This window comes from Corvus hawaiiensis, chromosome 3 (genome assembly GCF_020740725.1).
Source record: "Corvus hawaiiensis isolate bCorHaw1 chromosome 3, bCorHaw1.pri.cur, whole genome shotgun sequence".
Lineage (NCBI taxonomy): Eukaryota > Metazoa > Chordata > Aves > Passeriformes > Corvidae > Corvus > Corvus hawaiiensis.
Window position 1 is genome coordinate 12570443 of NC_063215.1, and position 20194 is coordinate 12590636.

Genomic DNA, 20194 nt, shown 5'->3' on the forward strand with positions numbered 1-20194 from the left:
CACTCACAAATAAAGAGGTGAGAAGTAAGAAAGCAGAGATGTGCACAGGTATATATGAACAGATGCTGGCATTGTTTTTTTTTTAAATAATATTACATTGCCACATTTATCTGAATCTTTAGTGGTATTTTCATTGATAAAGGTGGGCACAAATTTGCTTCTCTTGCATTCTTGTGTTTTAATCTTCATTTCTGAACGCTGACGCCAACAACAGGTTTCTCTGCGCATGAGAGGTGTAGTCTCTGGGGACAGAGGGAAGTGAAAAGCATTACTAGATGTGGATTCTCTACATAGTCGTATGAAATTGTTCAAGAAGTCTGTTCCTATCCAGAATACTAAACAGAGGAAAACAGGCTTTATAAACCCCAAGGCACTCCTCTGTGCTTCCTTGTGCAGAATGTCTGTCCCTGAGGCTTACAGGAATGCCCACAACCAGGAGAAAAGATTTATCCCAGCATTGAAAGACTGTAGTGTTAGGAAATGGAAAACACATTAGAAATGTGTGCTAACCTCAACTGGAAAATCTAAGCAACTCATTTTATTTCCAGCCAACAAAACCTTCAAGAGAACTCATGCTGGTTTATGTTCAGGTATCTGCATTTAGATCTCCACCTTATCTCTCTGGAAAAGGCTTGAGGTTTAATTCAGCATAAAGGTGAAGTGAGGCAATGTTCTAGGTGTTTGCATGTTGGATTTTGCCTTGTTTTGTAAAAGGTATAGAATTTCCTGTCTGGAGATTGGTGGTTTGCTTTCATCTTCTCGTATCTTTTTACTGTTATTATATCCTGGAAGAGTAGAAAACCACTGAATTCTATGCTAACCTGAAACTTAAGAGCAGAGGACACGGATAAGGGCAGAGAATTTGTTTAGTTTTGATCTAAGGTAGATCAAAACCAAATAAAATATTTGGGGCCTGAGAAATTAATATACTGACTCTCAAAATTCCCTCATTCACTCAAATCTTCTCCCCTGGACTAGAGCTAAAATGTCTTAGCACTGAGCAAGAAGAAACTGGCTGGGTTTATACCTTTCTTTCACTCCCTTGCAGTTTCCTGTAGGTCAGTGAGGTGTACAGCAACCTCTCTGGTCTGTGTGGCCCAGGAAATTGCAAATATTTTCAGCTGTGTCAGGTTCTGCATATGCAAGTTAGGAGGTTCAAAGGGAAGTTTAATTGACACTAATCCTCATCTTGACTTTTGCTCACCTCCTCCTCTTTTCCCACTAAGTCTTCCCACCTTCCCACCTCAAAGCCACAGAAGCTTTACAATTTTTCTTATAAAAATATATATATTTAACCCTTTGGCAATCTCTTAATGCCCTTTTATTAAATCCCTTAAGTCTTTTTATTAAGTCCAGGCTAATTAAAATGATTATAAACCTCTCTTGAGAGATTATACCCTTTAATCACTGTGCATATTTGCTGAAATGTAGGTGACACTCGTGGTATATCAAATATAAAAATACTTTGGGCAAAGACGTTTAATAACAATTTTTAAAACTAAGATCTTGATTAAGGACGTTTAAGGCATTAAAAATCATATCTACATGTGGTCACAATAATACATGGAAGGACTTCTAATACTTTTCCAGATATACAATGGCACAGTTATAATCAAGTTTCTCAATTTATTTCAACTCTGGCTCCTCAGCTGACATAATCTGTCCTAATGCCAGTGACTCCCAAGGTGCTACCTTGCTTTAGAGCACATTTCCTGGGCAACCAGAACAAACACATAAGTAAAATCCCTTCTTGGGCCATTACTCCCCACCCAATGAAAGAAAAAGAAAGGACTTTTCTCGTGAAGTGAGCTTGGATGTCCTGTCTGGGGGCGGAAGTGTTAATGCACATGCTGAAGACAGAAGGCATCCTTATACAGCCGTGTAAGTGGCACAGATCAGTACAGAAAGTATTTATTTACTCTGACACTTGCTACTAGACTGATTCTTGAAATTTCAAAATTAAAGAGTTCTTATTAAAATTAAGGAAATAAACTAGCCATTCAATATTTGTTTTCTTTACTGCCATTTTTCATTAACTGTGAAAAAAACCATTTACATGGGGGTTTTTTAATGTAAATTTTAAACACTTCCAGTAGGATAGATGGCCACGTGCCTTACTCTTGACTGCTTCTAATAGGTATTTATTTTCACTCATGCTCATATACCTAAAGCTTGCAGCTTATTGCATATTGTCAACACCAGAAGCAGAAAAGAAATGTATGATTTTCTATATCAAAGGAGTTCATGGTAACTTAACTGCTCCTTGGTTAATAGTGAATGGGAAAGAATGTAAAATACAGCACAATTTAACTTGGCATACCTACAGTTTTCATTTAAAAGTCTTGGAAGGTCTGAACGTCTTACTTTATAAACTCTGACTGAAGTCAACAGACTTATAGCCATCCAGCAAGTGTTCACAGAATGGGACTCTGTATTTTAGAATTAAATAAAAAAAATTACATTGAGACATAATTGGAACTAGTAGGAGAGGTGAGACTGTAAAGCATGAAAAAAGGTGTGACTCATTTAAGTGTTTGAATGAAAGGAGGAATAGGCGTAGGGCAATATGGAATAGTTATTGAAGACCACAGAAGCTGTGAAAAGACATTATTTTTTAAAGGAGCAAAGAAATATGAAAACTACTGGAGTAAGGTTGCAGAAACAAGAAAAGGGAAACACTGAAATAGTTCAAACGATCAGAGATCCAATAATAAATCTAGATGTAAAAGTTAGTAGTGATTTTTCTAAATGTTCATCTACTTTCTGTTTTTCTCTTCTCGTGTTTGTTTGGTTTTTATAAATAAAAAATAAAAAAGTGATATGTGCTATAGTTTAATTTAATTTAGAATGTTGTCAGTATATTGCCGTCTGAAATGTATCAACATGCCCTGTAAATGAGCTTTGTGTAGGTGTGAGAAGGAGAGAATAAGGTCCTGCCCACCATGCAATATGGTAATGTGAGAGATGTTTTAGGGAATTTTATCAGTAATGCAAGCAATTTTCTGGCAATGGTGAATATTGCTATATAGTGGTGATAAACAGTGCTTGTGAGAGGATGAAATAAATCCAAAAATGCTAAAGATATGGAGATACTATTATAGACAACCAAAGCAAAAAGGATATTCAGTGTTGAAGAAAAGATGAACTAGACAGAACTGAGTTTAAGATTACTTGACTAGTTCATGAAAAACCTTTTAAATGTATAAGTGAAATGAAATGAGTGAAAGACAGGAGTATTTGGACTCAACTTGTAGCTTAAGGCACTGAAATTAGGTGTTAATTCATAGGTGTTTATATGTTCACTATATACCTGGAGTGCCTTTTATAGGAAATGGAGAGCTGATCAGTACAGAGAACTGAACCTCAAGAACTAATCCAGTTCACCCTAAAACAGACATCCACACTGAATCCTTACCCAGACTTCACTGACTATAACAGCACCTAGATATCAAGCTTTCAGTTAGATATCTACAGATATCCAGATTTAGGTATCTTAAACCAAACCCCACATTAGACATCTGCAATGTTGGTTCCTGTATCAGGGTTTCTCCATAATCCACACCAAAAATGAGCACTTCCAGGGTGAGATTAATTTGTGTCATTTTAAATAGTCACTTAACAATGAAATTAATTGTGCACTAAAAAGACCTGTTTTCCTTATTGACCAAAAGGAGTTTATATTTGGTCAGATTAATCCCCCTTGCCTCCTGCAGGGCTACTTAGCTAAAGGGAGCAAAAGAAAAGACAATTAATCAGACCAGCATAAGAATGTTTAAAGGCTGAAGATAATAAAAATTATTTCAATATATTACATCATTACATAGCCTCAATTAGCAGCATATGTTTGAAGAAAGTGTTCATAAAAATATGGCTTCACAACACAATGCTTCACAACTGTCGCTGTTGTACCAAGAACGGCGAAAAACGACCCAAGTCCAGGTTCGGGTTCAATGGCCAAATGTGGCTATATTTAATTATATAAATCAGCTTATATAGTTTTGTTGGCAAGAGTGGCAGAGCATCATTGGGTGCTTGACCATCCACCTCTCAGAGTGATTGGCTGAACGGTATAACACCCATTTCCAAAATATTTTTCCCAGTGTGGAAAACAAAGACACAAACAGCCTGCACCTGTGAAATAGTTTACAAATTCTCAAACCATTTCCCAGCTAGTTTGCGTGAGAAAGGAGACTTACACAGGCAGCTGTAGAAAGCTAGAAAATCTCTCTGCTAGCTTTTTAGTATCCACACACAGCCAGTATTATCTTGTACACCTGAGAGATAATACATTGGGATTGTGGTTTACCCAGGCTTGTTTGGCCTGAAGTAGAGCTTTTAGAGAAATGTTTGTAATCATAATTATTGAGGATATGATTCATGATCTTTGCCTTGGAACCATGACCAAAACTAACAATTGTTGGAGAAAATGAGAAATAGGAAGCCCTCAGAACCACAGCTTGCAGTACATTTTTGATGACCATGCTTCTAGGTAAAACTGAATATGTTTGCTTTCCTGTTAGATTTTGTTTTACTAAGAATTTTCTAACTCTTAATTAGGAGTACATGCAATTCTAAGGGGATCAACCAAACATGCTCCAATTTCTTGTAGAGGAAAAATGTCAAGCATGAACCTTAAATATCTCTTAAAAAATAAAAAATCACTTTCAGGGAGAGGGTGTTATATGTCACCACTCTCATTTCAGCACATGATTTAGTAATCTAAGTATTATCTTCTAGCTCTATAGGACCAAATTCTGAGGGTGACTGAGCACTGAAACAGTGCAATTTCCTTTCGGTGACATTGTTCCTTCCTGGACATTTGGTTCAAAAAAAATGAAGTGCCAAATTGCTTCAAAAAGAATAGAGTGTCAAATGTAATGACGATTCTATAATACAGAGATAATTTCTCTACTAAAAAGCAAATTCATAACAATATTTCAGGGATATTTTAACATTGATCTTAGGAATTTAAAAGAAGAAATTACTAAGTGGTTTTAAAAATGTTTTATGAGGATTTGTAGGTACTAGCCAACATTGAACTGTGTGTATGATATTAGATAGTTTCTTCATCTCCTACACCATGAATTGCAATATTAATTAGATATTGGAATTAAATTGATTACAATATTAATTCCAATGTACTTTTTATTAAGTCTGTATCATACTGAAGAAGCAAGATTTTGCCTAAATGCAATTGCCATGTATTACAGAAGAAAAATGCTATTTGTATACAGATACTAAAAATATCCATCCAGATAATATTCTAATTATACTGATTTGTTCTGTGAGGAAGTGAAATCATTGAATGCTAAAACACTATGTGTTTATTTTTGATGGTGTTAGGAAGCAAAATGGAGATAAAGTGCCATTGAAATATTTTATTTAATTGCAACTAAAATGACTATACCAATTAAATTAACTATCCTACATTCATGCAACATTTTATTCTAAGTAACAAATCTATTAGCCTGCAGTTTTCTCCAAATCATTGCTTTAAATTTCATGTGGTAAGTAAGATCAGCTACAGCTCAAGTAACTTGATGGTACCCAGCAGCAATAAAGCAGCCCTTAACACAATTCCCATAATCACCCCTTTCATGCTGTGATCACTCTTTCCTCAAGGTACAGAGCAGTGCTTGGGCCCGTTCCAGGTAAAGCCCAATGCAGATGCTCTGGACTGTGCTCTGGGAAGAGCATGCATCTCTCTGCTGACTACATAAGGAGAATTAGGAAGCTAAGCGGCTAGGTGCTTAAAACTCTGTAATGCTTGTAAAGCTTGTAGATTAGAAGGTGAAACTAGACAGATGTAGACAACATGACTCATCCTACCCCTAATATAAAGCTAAGCTATATGTAGCTGTTAGACAAGACTCTTGTTATAGCTTTATGATTGATACAGCCACTCATGGAGACAATCTAACCTTGGCTTCAGACAGATAACATAGAAGATAGTTCCTTTCTCTAAATGCATACAGTATAGAAGATAGAAAGCAGATAGAAAGCCACAAACACTTAAAACAGACAAATGAGGTTGGGAAATTGGGAGCACAGAATAAGAAAAAATAAAAATAATCTTATTTTACTGTAAAATGAAAATATCTCCACTTACCTAAATAGTATCAGATGGAAACACTATATGATGGCAAATGATATAGCTCACAAATAGAGCAGCTGTAATAGCATAAGTGGAGCCTAACAATGATTATGCATAAGAAATGTAACAATCAGTAACAAATAATTCAGTTATAAATCTGATAAATTTTAAGTCTGATAAGTCTACACACTCATCTGTTTCACCATGGAATTAAAAAATAATTGCCATTAATTATAATTACGCTGTAGGTACTTCTTTTAAAAAAACTTCTGCATTATTTAGGTGCGTCATATTGTGATCATAAATACAGGAAACAAAATATCTTCGTTTGCTTTTTCTTCAAAGGGCCAAGTGGACAGCCTTGTAACTTACTCAGTTAAAATATACACTAGGCTTTATTTATCAGGGCTCATGGATCAACACTTACGGAATCCCTTGAGTGCACACAGCATGTCTCTAAATCCCTACATACAGCACACATACAAGGAATCTCCATTGTTCAGACATAAAGAATTCATTTTATCTTCTCTGGGTTGACTGTTTCGCAAAAATATCAGTAACCTCATCAAGAGAAGGATCTGGGCAATAAAGGCACAAAGCTGGATGAGAATTCCAGATCTGCAGGCAGCAGGAATTATCACGTCATACAACCCAGCAGCAAAATGCCTGGTTTACTGTGGCCAAGCCTCATTGTCGGGCCAGCACAAGCAGATAGGCAGCAAAAAACTACTGTAGGGTAGCGAATTGGACAGGTAGTCCAGCAGAAGTGAAAGCTTGTCCTGGCACAGACCACAGGCTCTGAATTCAGGTTTGTCAATGCTCCAGGAGCAGCCAGAAGTGCTGAGGCAAAACCCATCATGTTGGCTCTACAATCAGCTGCTCTTCCACATTTTGCACCATTGCTTTCCTCCAAGATTTCCGGAAGTGCTCTGTATCTGCTGTTCCTAATGAAATCCCTGCTTAATTTAAAGGAGTTGCTGTGACACCTCAAATCCCTTTAAGTTTGATGGCTTTGGGTTCCTGAGAGAAGAGACAGGGAACAGGAAAGGGAAACAGGAAATGGACACAAAAAGAAAGTAACCCAGGTATAAATCATGTATAATTTGGCAATTGTACATTAAAAATTCATTAATTATCACAAAATTAATATTTTAAATAAAATGACATCTGATTTAAACCAGCCAGAAGCCAGGAAATTCAAGCTTAAGAATGTCACCCATTTGAAGTCATTTTATTCTAGCTTGGTTTATCAGTATGCTTCCCAGGAGCAAACTGTAAATTATATACTTCATGATCTCTCAAGGAGTCCTGCCAAGACCTGGTGATAAGTTGCTATAACAGCAGCTTGGGGTTTGAGAAATGCACTTTCCTTAGCACTCATGGCAATAGGTGACCAAGTGGTAATGACACCATTAACACATTTCACCTTTTTAAGGTCTCCCACTGGTGGTTTTACTTATACTAGTTTACGGAGGAATCATTTCATTTTGGTGTTACAAGTCCCTTGTGTTCTTAGTGGTATTTTTAAGAAAATAAACAGAAAGGGGGAAAGAGAGCATCCTCTGGGATATGTGATTTTGGAGAAAACCACCATCAGCAGATTCTGTCTTGTATGAAAAAGAACTTGGGAATTTTTATAGCAGATCCAATAAGACTGAGATCAATTTAATTCAGTTTTCCCTTCAGAAATCAGCAATATCTGCTTTGTAATAAGCAGCTATTAGGTACTTGCCACATCTGATTCTCCAGACAGCTATGTTTGCATTTGTTATGTAAATGTAGGTATGTATTAAAAAAGGAAAAAAAAAGGCAATAGTGTCTCAATTAATTATTTGATTGAGTCCTTGTGGACTCCCCATTTTTGCAAAAGGATCTTTTGTTATGGCTGTGGCTATGTTTCTGTGTCTTTCTCCAAGTAGCCTTCTGGCTACTGTACTGATTCTTCAGAAAATATTATATTACACAATTAATTGCTTACTTCTTCTTTTCAAAAGCTATCTTTCCTACAACTCTCAATTATTTTTATCATGTAAATATAAATCTTCTATTTAGCAACTGTAACTTTATTAACATCCTACAACTGAGATTTTTTTACCAGAAATATTTGTCCTACAGCAGCGATATGAAAACAAAACTATTAACTCCTTGAAGCTGTTTAAAGGAAGAAAAAAAAAGACAATGTCAAATGTACTGCTAGTACAGCACAGAGCAGCAAAGAGTACAGTATATGGGAGCATTATGGGGCCAGATTCTGTCTCCATGGACATCAGCTGGATGTTTCTCACTGAATTCTAAAGAATCAGACCAAGACTCCCACATTATATAGCAAGAAACAGAGGTTTTCAGGTGGGATTTGTGCTGAATATCCAAACAAATCTGAATATTTGACACCTTATTATACCCTAAATTCTTGGTTACCACAATACAAGACAGAACTGGGTTGTCATGAGAAAGAAGTAATTGCTGTCTTCAACTTCCTAATGGGAGGTTACAGGCAAGGTGGAACCAGACTCTTCCAAGAGGTTAAACATAAAAAGACAGGAGGCAATGGACAAGGGTTGCAACAAGGAAAATTCCAATAGTATGAAAATTTGTATCAGTCATGGTAGTCAAAAAACACATGTCCCAAGAGGTTGTGGAATCTCAGTCTTTTAAGATATTCAAGCCTTGGTTGCATGAGCCTGAGCAACCTGATCTGACCCAGAGTTTGCTCTGAGTGGAGGAAATTTGAACCAAATTTCTCCAGGAGTGTGAAGGGGAAGAAGGGGAAGAGGAAGGGACTTTCTTTCTTCAAGAAGACTCATTTAACTTGTACCTTGTTTGAAAACAGTACAAGAGTTCAACAGAAATTGCTAAAAAAAAAAGGGGGTTAAAATTGTTTTAGCTAGTAAATTAAATGTACCCTGTGATTGTCCACACCAATTGTCTCTACTTAGGCTGTCTTTTACTGTTTTATTACTGTAGTTGGAAAGTGGAAGAAGCATCTCAAGGGAACCAAAACAAAGATTCTATATAAGGAACAACGGTGGTTGAATCTGAATTTAGATCTTAAGTCTATTCAGGCCATTTCTTCAAATGCTTGTGTAGGCCTAGCTGAATCCAGTGTTACACCAATTTGTGCCTGTTGAAGATCTGGATTTACTGCACTGAACTACGTACAGTTGTTGGTGGTCATGGTAGAGAAGCTGCCTGGGGCCCAAGAACACACAGGTTATGAATGCATCAGCGATCTGTAAGGATGGACATATGCCACATCCTTTCTAGGGGGGCTATTTTGCCCCCACGCTGCTTTTCCTCATGGCAAACACAGGGTTTCTGTACCCCCATCACCAAACAAGCTACTTCTTTCGTGGCTAAAGCAGGGGCAGATGTCCCAAATAAACTTCTTCCAAGTGGATCCTGAAAGTACTTACTGGCCATTTGGTCATCAATTCTTATTTTTCAGATTCAGTGTGAGGAAAGACAATGTCAAAAATACCTGTACAGACTAGAAATAAAACAACTACCTGGTCTCAGTGTCTTTAGTACAATGAGCAAACAGATCTCACAGAGTTGAACATCTTGCTCCTGTCACACCAAATGCCACCTCCTGAGACAACCAAGTCCCATGTTCATCTGATGCACACTTCATGGTTCTGTATCTTCCCTGAGCTTTTTAATTTTACTAACTTAACACAAGTATAGTAACAAACAGGACCTTCAACTACAAACAAGAACATTAATTCTCTGATGCAAGGATGGACAGCTTTAAGCCTTTAAGATCTTTGTTTACTACAAATATTTAATTTTCTGTGCTTCGGCACGTCTACCTCCATCATTTACTTCACCTGTGTGCCACAGAGGCCAGTCCCTTAGCAGAAGTTTGCTAGCTGTGTTTCTGGTCCCTCACAATTCTCTGGGTACAGTGGATATTTGAGGAGTCTTTGCAAAACACAGGAGTCAATCCATTAATTGTGGTTCATCTGGTCCCCTGGGATGATCACGACAACGCAAGTATGACGTAACAGGAAAATACTTCTTACTGCAATTATTTTTTAACCAGAAATGGAAATGTCCTGCCCAACTGACCTTTGTAAAGTGTCACCTATAGTCTGAAAGTTGAAGTGCCCAGGGTATGGGACCACACTTTTTGTATTTCATCAACATTGCAAAGTTAAAGATTTTATTTAAAAGAAAAATAGTAAATGGCACATCATGTAATTGCTATTTATTTTCATAAACATGAGGTATTTCAAAGTGCTATAAGACGCAGCACTAAATGTACATCATTGGAAGAAATTAAACACAGAACTTTGCAGTTACCCAGTTCTATGCACCAAACATTAACAAATACATTAACTGGAAGAAACAGGCTAGGAAAAGGCATATATAGTAAATTTCTTTACAAAAGTTTCTTAGTTCAAAAAAGTGATAAAGTAATATCTACTCAAAACTTTCACAACTCATTTTCATACGAAAATATAAGTATCAAATTTAGTTATGTATCAGCATCATACTAAAGTATACAGGCAATGTAAGAATTAGTACAGTACATAACAGAGATTAACAATATATTTGTATACAAAAACATGCTCCTCAAACATTGAGGTATTACAGTACTTAGGTATGAACTTCCAGTCTAATACTGGTAGCAAAAGCCACCTCTCATAACCCAAGACATGTACAAAAGGCAAGTGTGTAGATGGTATTTACAGAAATTCCCACAGGGGTACAAAATGCGAACCCCTAAAGTAACATCTGTTAGAACATAAGCACCATAAAACTTAGGAATGAACATTTTAAAACTCAACTAGATGTCATCAGCAGCTCCAAATGCTCACAACACTTTAAAAAAAAAAATCCCCACCATCTACAGTTCTTAAGAAGAAAAAACAAAGGCAGTCTATTGTTGTTTGGTAGTCTTGCAATAAACTCCTTGCAAGAACATCCATTTGCTCCGTACCCGGATAATATAGTCTGTCGATTACTTCAGGGACTGGATTGAAATTAAAACCAACATTCTTAACGTCAAAAAACACAAGTTTTTATAAAGAATCAAAAATGTGCAAAGTGGCAATGACTGTCCTGGTCAGCCAAAAAAAAACCAAAACAAAAAAAACTTTAGCAAGTCCGCTTGTAATCTATTTTCTTTAGCAACTGTTCTTGTCTGGCTTGCAATTTTTCCTTTTCTAGCAGTAACTTCTGCTCCTCTGCCTGAAGAGAATGAACATATTCAGTGGCTTTTTTCAAGATCACAACTTTTGCAGCTTTCTCATTTTTAACCAGTTCTGGAACATGGTCCCTTAATGTGAGGAAACTTGACCGTAGATCATTACGTCGTTGACGCTCCAGGATATTATGGTTGCGTCGGCGTTCACTGTCCTCTGAATCAGAGTTTCGGGGACTTGAACTCTTAGGCTTTGGTTGGATCATGGGTTTTACTGGACGGGGCACCTCGATTTTTAACTTCTTCTGCGGTGGAGCCTCTTCAGTCTCCACGAATGGAGAAGGAGCGGCATAATTATGCTGCTGGTGAATTGGGGCGCAACGCTTTAAAATCAGTCCATTCTGCTGTGTCCTGACTGATGAAAAAGTGGTATTTTTAGGACGCACTGTAATAGTAAGGGTGGTAACAGACTTGTTGGTGGAGGAGCGTCTTTTCTCCACTGTGACAACATCTATTTCTTCTTCTTCATCCTCTTCCTCCTCATCTTCATCATCTTCTGGTAATAAAGGACAGAAAACAAAACAGATGTTATTCTCCCTGAAAAGAGATGTTATTCTCCCTGAAAATACTCCGACCAAGTATCAGTATTAACTGACAAAATACATCCGGTAAAAGCAGGAATGAAATAACTGATGGCAAAAACAGGGTGTGCCCACCATCTGCAGTCAGATACAGATCTGTAAAAGTATGTAATACACATGAAATGAGCAAAGAACAGGGATTTCTGAAAGCTTAATAAGTTTAATGAGATGGGTTTTTTTAAACACATCTAATTTTCAGTCGAAATGGGGCTACCACCCACATAATCGCAGAGGCAGAAAAGAATTTTTAGACAGAATGTATGTAGTTTGAATGGAATCGTCGAGCTGCAGCACAAAAGGCAAGCACAGATCCACAACACAGTCCCTGCTTGCTAGAAAAGCAGCCGGAAAACGAAACAATCGCTGGGTTTGCTCTGAGGCAGAAGGTGAAGCCGCTCTAGCCGGGGACCCTTTAAGCCGGCGCTTGGTGCACTGCCAAGAAGACAGCTGTTGGAAGTGCTTCCTCACCCAAAGCTGTCAAACCAGACATTAAAGGGACAGCAGGCTCTGAAACCCGGGACGGATCACCAAGTTTGTGGCGGTGGTCATACGGACCAGCTCCTCTACACACGCCAAACCGCGGTTCAGCCCAAGTGGACTTCTCTGCGTGCGCCCACAGGGGATGTCTCGAGCACTTTGGGCTCTCTCAGTACAAGCGCTGTTCTAAGGGGTCACTAGCGTGCCTCCAGCCTGCCCGGAGAGCGCCTAAGGGGACACGCACGCGGTCATTGCCCATAAACCCCGTCCCCAGGGTGACGGTGGCAGCCGCGCGGACCCCCCTCACCCCCCCAAATCCCGCGCTGCCCCCAATCCCCCGTGCCCCAAGGCGGCAGGAGAGCGTCAGGGGGCCCGGAGGGTGCCCAGCACCATGCAGCCCCTCCGGGCCGGAGCTGCTGCCCGGTGAAGGCTCCGGCCCCATCGCAGCCAGCATGGGGCGAGGGGCGGCTGCCGCCGAGCCGTGCCCGCCACCCCCGCGGGGCCCCGCGCTGAGCCGCGCCTGCTGCCGCCTACCGGCGGCCCCGCGCCCCGCCCGGCCCGGCCCGGCCCGCTCCGGGGCGCAGCCGCCCCCGCCCGCCCCCGGGGCAGCTGGCGGGGGGCCCGCAGCCGCCACCCCCGTCCCCACCCCCGCTTACCCGAAGCGCTTACCCGAGTCGCTGAGCGTGTCGTCCCCGGAGGAGCTGCTGCTGCTGCTGCTGGCCCGGCTGTCCCCGGCGGGGCGCGGCGGGCGACCGCCCCGCGGAGCCCCTCCGCCCGCCGCCGGCGTCTCTCGCTTATTGACGGGGAAGGGGAAGACCACGGCCGGGTCCACGCACTCGGGCACGGCGCCGCCCAGCTCCGCGCGGGCGCTGGCGGCGGCGGGGCTGCCCGTGGCCCCCGGGGGCGGCGGCGGCGCGGCGGGCGCCTTGCTCTGCAGCTTCTCGCTCACCGCCCGCTCCAGCTTCTCGCGCGCGGAGAAGCCGCTCCACATGCAGTCCTGGATGATGATGGAGTTGAGATTGTTCATCACGCCGGGGCCCGTCTCGAAGAAGTCACCTCCGTCTACGCCGCCCCACAGGTCGGCCTCGGGGGGCAGAAGGAGCAGCTCGGATGCCCAGTCCACGGGGTCGGTGGGGCGGCAGCCCCACAGTGCCGCCCCTCCCCACGGCACCGGCACCCCCCCTGGAGGGTGCTCCTGGAGCCCGGCCCGGCTGGGAGACAAGGGAGGGGTGGGCAGCAACTCAAACTTTTTCCAGATGTCCTCGCCGGGGGGAGCGGCGTCCGGCCCGCACAAGTAAAAATCATCTTCGTCCGGGTAGAAACAGGGCTGCAAAGAGTCAAACTCGAGGTCTGGGTTTTTACTGACCATTCCTGGCATTACGGGTCTCTTTTTCCTGATCCCTCAGTCGGGCAATAGTTTCAAACACAGGTTTTATGGGTATTTCCACCAAGGGGAAGAAGAGAGGTTCTCCCAGGACCTGAAACTAAACCAAAAAAAAAAAAAAAAAAAAAAAAAAGGAACAAAACAACGAAACCACAATTAAAATACGAATAAACAAACACGAACGTGACTGCCTTCCTCTAAATGGAAGGAAAAAAAAATAATAATCCCATCATGAACAGCAAGCAAGCAGGAGCCTTTAGAAAGTTGACCGAAAAAAAAAAAATGCATCTCACACACCTTTCTCCTCCCGACTCAAGAAACTGAAATCAAAGCGCTCAGGTAGTGCTCCCCCGTGCAGAGCCTGCCCCGCCGCTCCGTGGAGACACAAACCCAGCCTGCACAGTCCGGCGGGGATGCACAGCCCGTGCACATAGCCCTCGCCTGCTCTCCCCAAACCGCTTCAAACGCTCAAAACAGCACAGTAACTGCAGACAGATGCATGGCTTTGATACCGTAATCTCTCCAGAAAGGCTTCTTAATATGCCAGCAAAACTAGAGGAAGTTTACTCCTTTTGTCATCTGAGGAGCAGTGCAAAGGGGAGAGGAGAAGGATGCAAAAAAAAAAGGGGCGGAGGGGCTCTTTGCAACTTCGCAAATCGCCAGTTCATTCACTCAAAGCGAACCAGCGAAATCCGCACACAACACAAGGGGGGAGGGGGGGGGAGGAGGGGAAATCCAGCAGCAACAGAAATTATCAACCTTATGTAATAACCTCACGCACAAAAATGCATTAAAACCACCCCGGCGCCACCAACAAAGCCTCCTGATTTGCCAAGAAGGCACGGGAAGTTTTTCTCCCCCTTTTCCTGCAACAGTGAGGTTGCAAGGACAACAACTCTGCACATTCTGCCACTTCATGCACTCAAACCTCCTGCAAACACACCAGCTCTCCAGCTCTCACCGCCGGCGAGTGCACGCTGCTGCCCTTACCTCGGCCGGACCCCCCACTCACTACCCACGGCCAGTCAACCACAGCCCCATTCCTCCGCCGACAGCTCCGTTGCATCAGACATTAAAAAAAAAAAAAAGGTTTAAAGTCCAAAAAAGCCACTCAGCGTCTCCCTTTAGCTCGGTCAAGGTAATGCGAAGGGAAATCGTTCTGCTGGGTTCACAACAGCTGACGCTGAGACGGAGACCAAAGGGGGGGTGGGGGAGGGGAAGGAAAAATCCCTGAAAAGCCTTATGATGAAACGCCGAGAAACCCGCTCGGCTCGGCTCGGCTCAGCTGCGCTCCCGCCCCGCCCCCTGAGCGCCTCCAGGACTGTGCATTTTTCTACTCGGGAAATACATTAAACCGTTTAAAATGCAAAGCAGTAAAGAGGCACCTACAAAACACTAGCGATCTCAATGCGACAGCTCCAAACCAAAACACAAATATTCTCCAGGATTTTCTTGTGTTCAATGAGAACCCTATTCAGGCTCCGTTCTGTCCCTACGCTGCCCTTCCCGCCCCATCCTTCCCAGTTCGGCAACTCAAACACCATGGGGAATTGGATTTATTTCATTGGGGTTTTGTCCTGCAGCCCAGAGCCTGCAGCTTTCTCTTCTTACCTCCGTGGTGATGGTGGTGGGTGTGCGAGGGGGAGGAGTGGCGGGGGGAAGGGGAGAGGAAAAAAAAAAAGGCAGCTGATGGTGTCTGTAGCACTTTCCGCGCCCGCCCGCCGGCCCCCACGGCCGCCCCGGCCTCCGCATCCACCCTCTGCTCGCAGACTGTCACTGCCTAGCTTTGAAAAGGCTAGATATTATTAACCCCCGCAAAAAAGGCATTAAAAAAAATTTTAAAGTGGGTTTAAAAAAAAAAACAAACCACAGAAAAAACCTGACACACTTGGGAGGGAGCACTGGAAAACAGCGGGAGAAAGGCGGGAGCGACGGCCCCGCCCCCACTCCACGCGCGCAGGGCGGGGCCGCGCGTTTGGCGCCAAAAGCCCCGTTCGCTCTTTATCCTCCGGGAGGGCGTTCGGCTATCGCGGGGCTGCCGCTACCCTGCCCCGCGCCGGCCCCGCCGCGGCCGCTGGCCCCTGTGCCGCCCCTCCCCGCGCCACTCCGTCCCCGAGCTCCGGGGAACGTCGCCTCCGGAACGGCTCCTCCCCACCTCCCGCCGCTGCGACCTCGCGCGCAACCCCCCGGGGCAGCTGAAAATAAACAAGGGCTAAGGGAAGTGGCTGGGCGAGGGAGCCGCTCCGACCCACGGCGCTGTGAACGATCGGCAGCGCTCGCCGCCCCGCAGGCCGGCGGGGCTCTCACGCCGCCGCGCTGCCGGCAGGGCCCCGTGCGGGCGGCCCCGCGCTCAGCGCTCCGCGCCGGTGCCGGCACCGCGCCCGCCGCGCCCGCGTTCCGCTGCCGACGGCGACACCTTGCGGCCGCGCGGCGCAGCGGCGGCGCTCCCGGCGCCCCCGCGCATTGCCCGGCGGCGGCACCCACCGCTTTTCGCCTCCTTCCCCGCGGCGCGGGGCCGCGGGACGGGACGGGACGGGACGGGACGAGAGCGCGGCGCTCTCCTCGGCGATGCGCAGCGGCGGGCGCGGGTACGATCCCGATCCCGCCGCCGCTCGGGGCGGTGCCTCCTTGCTCATAGGCTGCAGGTTGAGGCGGGGACTGGGGCGTCGCTCGCAGCAGGCCGGTGGCGGCGGGCGGGCGCTTTGTGTGCGGTGGTGGCGGGGCCGCCTCCCTGTCCCGCCCCGGTGGGGGCGAGCCCGGGCTCTTCAAACCCGGCGGGCGTGGTGGTGGGAGAGAGAGTTGGGCGTCGATGGAAGCGACTGAGGAGGGGGAGGTTGCTCGCGAGAGAGCGGAATAAACCCTGAGTGAGGCAGGGATGTGCCATGTGTCCCTTCGCCTCGTCCCCTCTGGCAGTTTTGGGCAGGAAGGTCCTGCCTCTTCCCGTGTGGTGATCCCCTCCTCGCATCCATGTCACGCTTCGCTGCCCAAAACCTGGAGGCTCCAGCAGTCCTTCAGTGTTCTGAGGCGGCCTTGAGAGCCGTCGGAGTGCCGCCGATGTCCCGCAGCCGGCGGTGTCCGAGGCTTGGTGGTGCTGGGCACCGCGGGCAGCTGCGGGGCCGGGATGGCTGCGGGGCTGGCTCAGCGGTGGTGGCACCTGCTCTGCGATGGCCCCAGCCAAGCCATGAGCTGCTGTCAGGCTCTGCTCACCCAGCTCGCCCCTGCCTGCCTTCCCCTCACCATGGAGTTGGCTGGTTGCAGTTTTGCTCAGGAGCCTTCGATTGGTCCTGGTTGAGAGCAAAAAAAGGCGCCTGGAAGGTGAACCCTTTGTACCGGAGCTTCCAAGTAAGCACTATTCACGCGGGGGTGCTGAAGGTGACCTTTAGATGCCCTGCTCCGAGTCACAGCTTGGCTGGAGGGAGCCTGTGCAGGAGCGGGCACCAGAAAGCAGAGGAGTGCTGGACCTGCTGCTGTCGGGGTCGCTGCCAGCCCCTGTCGCATCGAGCTGGCCAAGTGTTTGAGGCCAGGTTTGCCTGAATTGTGGTGATTTGGACCCCGTTCCTCTACGTCACTTCGGATTCAGGACAGGGGAATTCACTGATTAACAAATGTGCGCTCGGTACTTTGAAAATGCGAAGTCTTACGAAAGCACAGAGATTTATTAATTTCTTTTTGGATGATTTCTCTGGACAAAATAAAAGTGTGTGTGGTTGGGATTTTTTTTTCCCCTCACATTTCAGTAACCTTAAGCAGGTTGCAGCTTGTGAGGAGACATGAGCAGTTAGTATGTGGTTCACAGAATGTGTGAACAACTTATTTATACTCATCAATCAATGACCTTTGTGGATTGAAACAATTATATATGATTTTCTCCTTTAATTATTCTTGTCTTCTAGCTTTCCTCTGGCATTTTTATATATGCAAATATTGTTATGTCCATACCTTTGAAATGGATATGGGCTGCTACATTATTTCCTGTTAATTCATTATAATTTTCACCTAGATTTCCTCAACAGCCTTTTTTCATTTTCCCTTTTCTTTATTTTTCCACATGTATGTGCATGGGTAAAGCCATCAACTTCTAGGAAAGTTCTACTGTGGTGTGTGATATCTTTTGTAGTACTCGGGGATGAGAACATTAATAAGACCAATCTTTAAAAGTAACTTTCATTGCCAAAAAACATCAAACTAATGAAAAACACCCCCCCCCCCCCCCCCCCCAAACAGGAAATGGAAAACAGTACAGTGACAAACATTACTGTGTATGAGCAATAACTCTGTTTAGGTAAAAAGACTTGTTAAAACCCCAGATCTATTGCTTTGTCTTCTACAGTTGAGAAAGACATGGAAAGCTTTGGAAGGACTGCACAAATCTTTGTGATGTTTTGACTGACACTTACCTTGGGCTCTTTTATCAACATTTACTTTTCTTTCTCTGATCTCGTCTGTCCCTGAAATGACATGTATCAAGAAGCCTCAAGGCAAATGAAAATCTGAAATTACTAGTAGTTACTGTAAATTTATTATTATGTTGTTTCACTGGAAAAACTTGGGGATTAAGATGTGCTGATAGTAGAAGTGGGCCCCAATATAAACCAGTTGTGTAGCAAGTATATTAAGGCATTGTAAGAACTCATTATCTGTAAAAGTGGAAAAGTATGTGTAAAAAAGTATATAAAAGTCTGAAGGATGCTTTTGCTTATACAGTAGTTAAGAGTCTAAGTGGATCCAGTGGTCTTCAGTGTGGCCTAGCCACGAGCCTGGGAAAGCCTTGTGCTGAGAGCTTGGATGTACATACCTGGACTTAATACACAGGAGACTTACTGATGGTCAGGGCTACTGTCCATCTTCCCATTTGTTGTCATTGATTCGTTAAGAAATGCTGTGTGAGGCAAATTTCTCTGGCCACACGCACCTCTCCTTCACCCTCACATCCTGCAACTATTGAGAAGATCAAAAGAAATGGAACTATTACTTGATACATGTGCAGTTGTCTTCCTCAGAGGTGCCCAAACTTCAGTGCATTTCTGAGTTTACTTGTCAGACGTAATGTGTGTATTCTCTTGTCTCCATCTTACACTGTAAAAGATTTTTAAAAGGGTCTAATTGGGGCACGGGGAAAGTGGCCAATACCCCAGTGTTCTGAGTTCACTTGGCAAAAGTGTGACAGAACTGGGACAATTTACCCCTGCTCTGTATCAACCAGCAGAAGCTACATGTGAAACTCTCTGTGTAGGACTGGGAAGGACATAGGTATGAACACTCATAGACTTTTTTTTTTTTCTTAGACAAAGACCTAATACACTTCCTGTTAGATAGCAGTAGTAAAATTTTCAGGTGGATTAAGTATTTGGAGGTATTAAAGTTAACAGTTACAAAAACTGCCAGATTTAGAGCAGCAGATTTACTCCTGCATACGTTCAGTAAACTTGCTAGGGAGTTGTGCTGCTCCCTGCTCTGTAGTTGCTGAGGTGTGTAATCTAAACTAATTCTCTTGCCAATCTTACCCTCATTCAGGTGAGACAGGCTTAGGGACTTGCCCAGTGTCACATATGGAAACTGAAGCAGATTTCTCCGGTAAGTTGATTGTAACAGTCTGAGGTAGCATTTGCTTTTCCACAAGTTCTTGCAAAGTGCATTGGCATCATCCATTAAGATGAGAATATAGTGCAGAGTCACAAAGGCCTTTGGATGTCACAAAGGCCTGCAAAGAATACAGATGTTCTTGTGACATAAAAATTCTCAATTACCAGCCACAATACCTGTGCTTGTATAATGTTTCACATGACCAAGACATTGAAAAACTTGAGTTATTTCACTTGCAGTCACCACAGAGGTCTCTAGCCAATCTCACCTGTGCATCCAGAAGCACTTTAAGGAGCACCTAGCAATCAGAGGACTAATTCTATTTAATTAAAACTGATTTTGAAGCCATATGATTCATAAGAAAAATAGTCTGATAATAGAATGGTACTGTGGCTGCTAAAAACAGAGGAGATACTGGATTTATCCAGTAAAGGTGGCTGAATGCTCCGCCTTTAAGTGTTCCTAGATATATTAGAAACCATCTTTCAAAAGGTGGTGAAAAGAAAAAGAGCTTTTTTTCCTTCTGTGCTTTTTGTGTATATTTCTTCAAAAGCAGTTGGTCAGACCAGTGTTTGTGTACTAGTCTTCTCCCTCAGCTTCCTTTGTAGCTGCTCAGGGGGCATTGGAAGTTTTCATTAAAACCAGAAGGCCTAGAAATGTATTTTTTAGATTTGACAGAAACTGATAGCACTTTTTCAGGAAAACGCCCTGTTTGCAACAGATTTTCAAACCCTATATATGGCTAAATAAACATCTAGCATTGGTTATCTTACCATTGTATTCTAAAGCAAAACAAAACAAAAATAACTTCAAATTTGAAGTTGCAGGTAAGACCACTAAATGACATGCTTCACAACAAGGCTGTGTTC

The 20194-nt window shown here is 43.8% G+C and overlaps 1 protein-coding gene across 5 annotated transcripts; it reads right to left on the bottom strand.

Annotated features, from left to right (window-relative positions):
* Positions 1–10286: 10286 nt before the first annotated feature.
* MYCN (MYCN proto-oncogene, bHLH transcription factor) lies at positions 10287–16339 on the bottom strand. Of its 5 annotated transcripts, none has more exons than XM_048299187.1 (3): positions 16227–16339; positions 13028–13842; positions 10287–11796 (listed from the first exon to the last, which is right to left on the bottom strand). In XM_048299187.1, the coding sequence occupies exons 2-3, from the start codon at positions 13734–13736 to the stop codon at positions 11195–11197; spliced, it is 1311 nt and encodes a 436-aa protein (XP_048155144.1). In that variant the 5' UTR covers positions 13737–13842; positions 16227–16339; the 3' UTR covers positions 10287–11194. The 5 variants fall into 5 exon arrangements, with proteins under 5 accessions (XP_048155144.1, XP_048155145.1, XP_048155143.1 ...); XM_048299188.1 differs by lacking the exon at positions 16227–16339 and adding an exon at positions 15354–15772; XM_048299186.1 differs by lacking the exon at positions 16227–16339 and adding an exon at positions 14733–15342.
* Positions 16340–20194: the final 3855 nt, after the last annotated feature.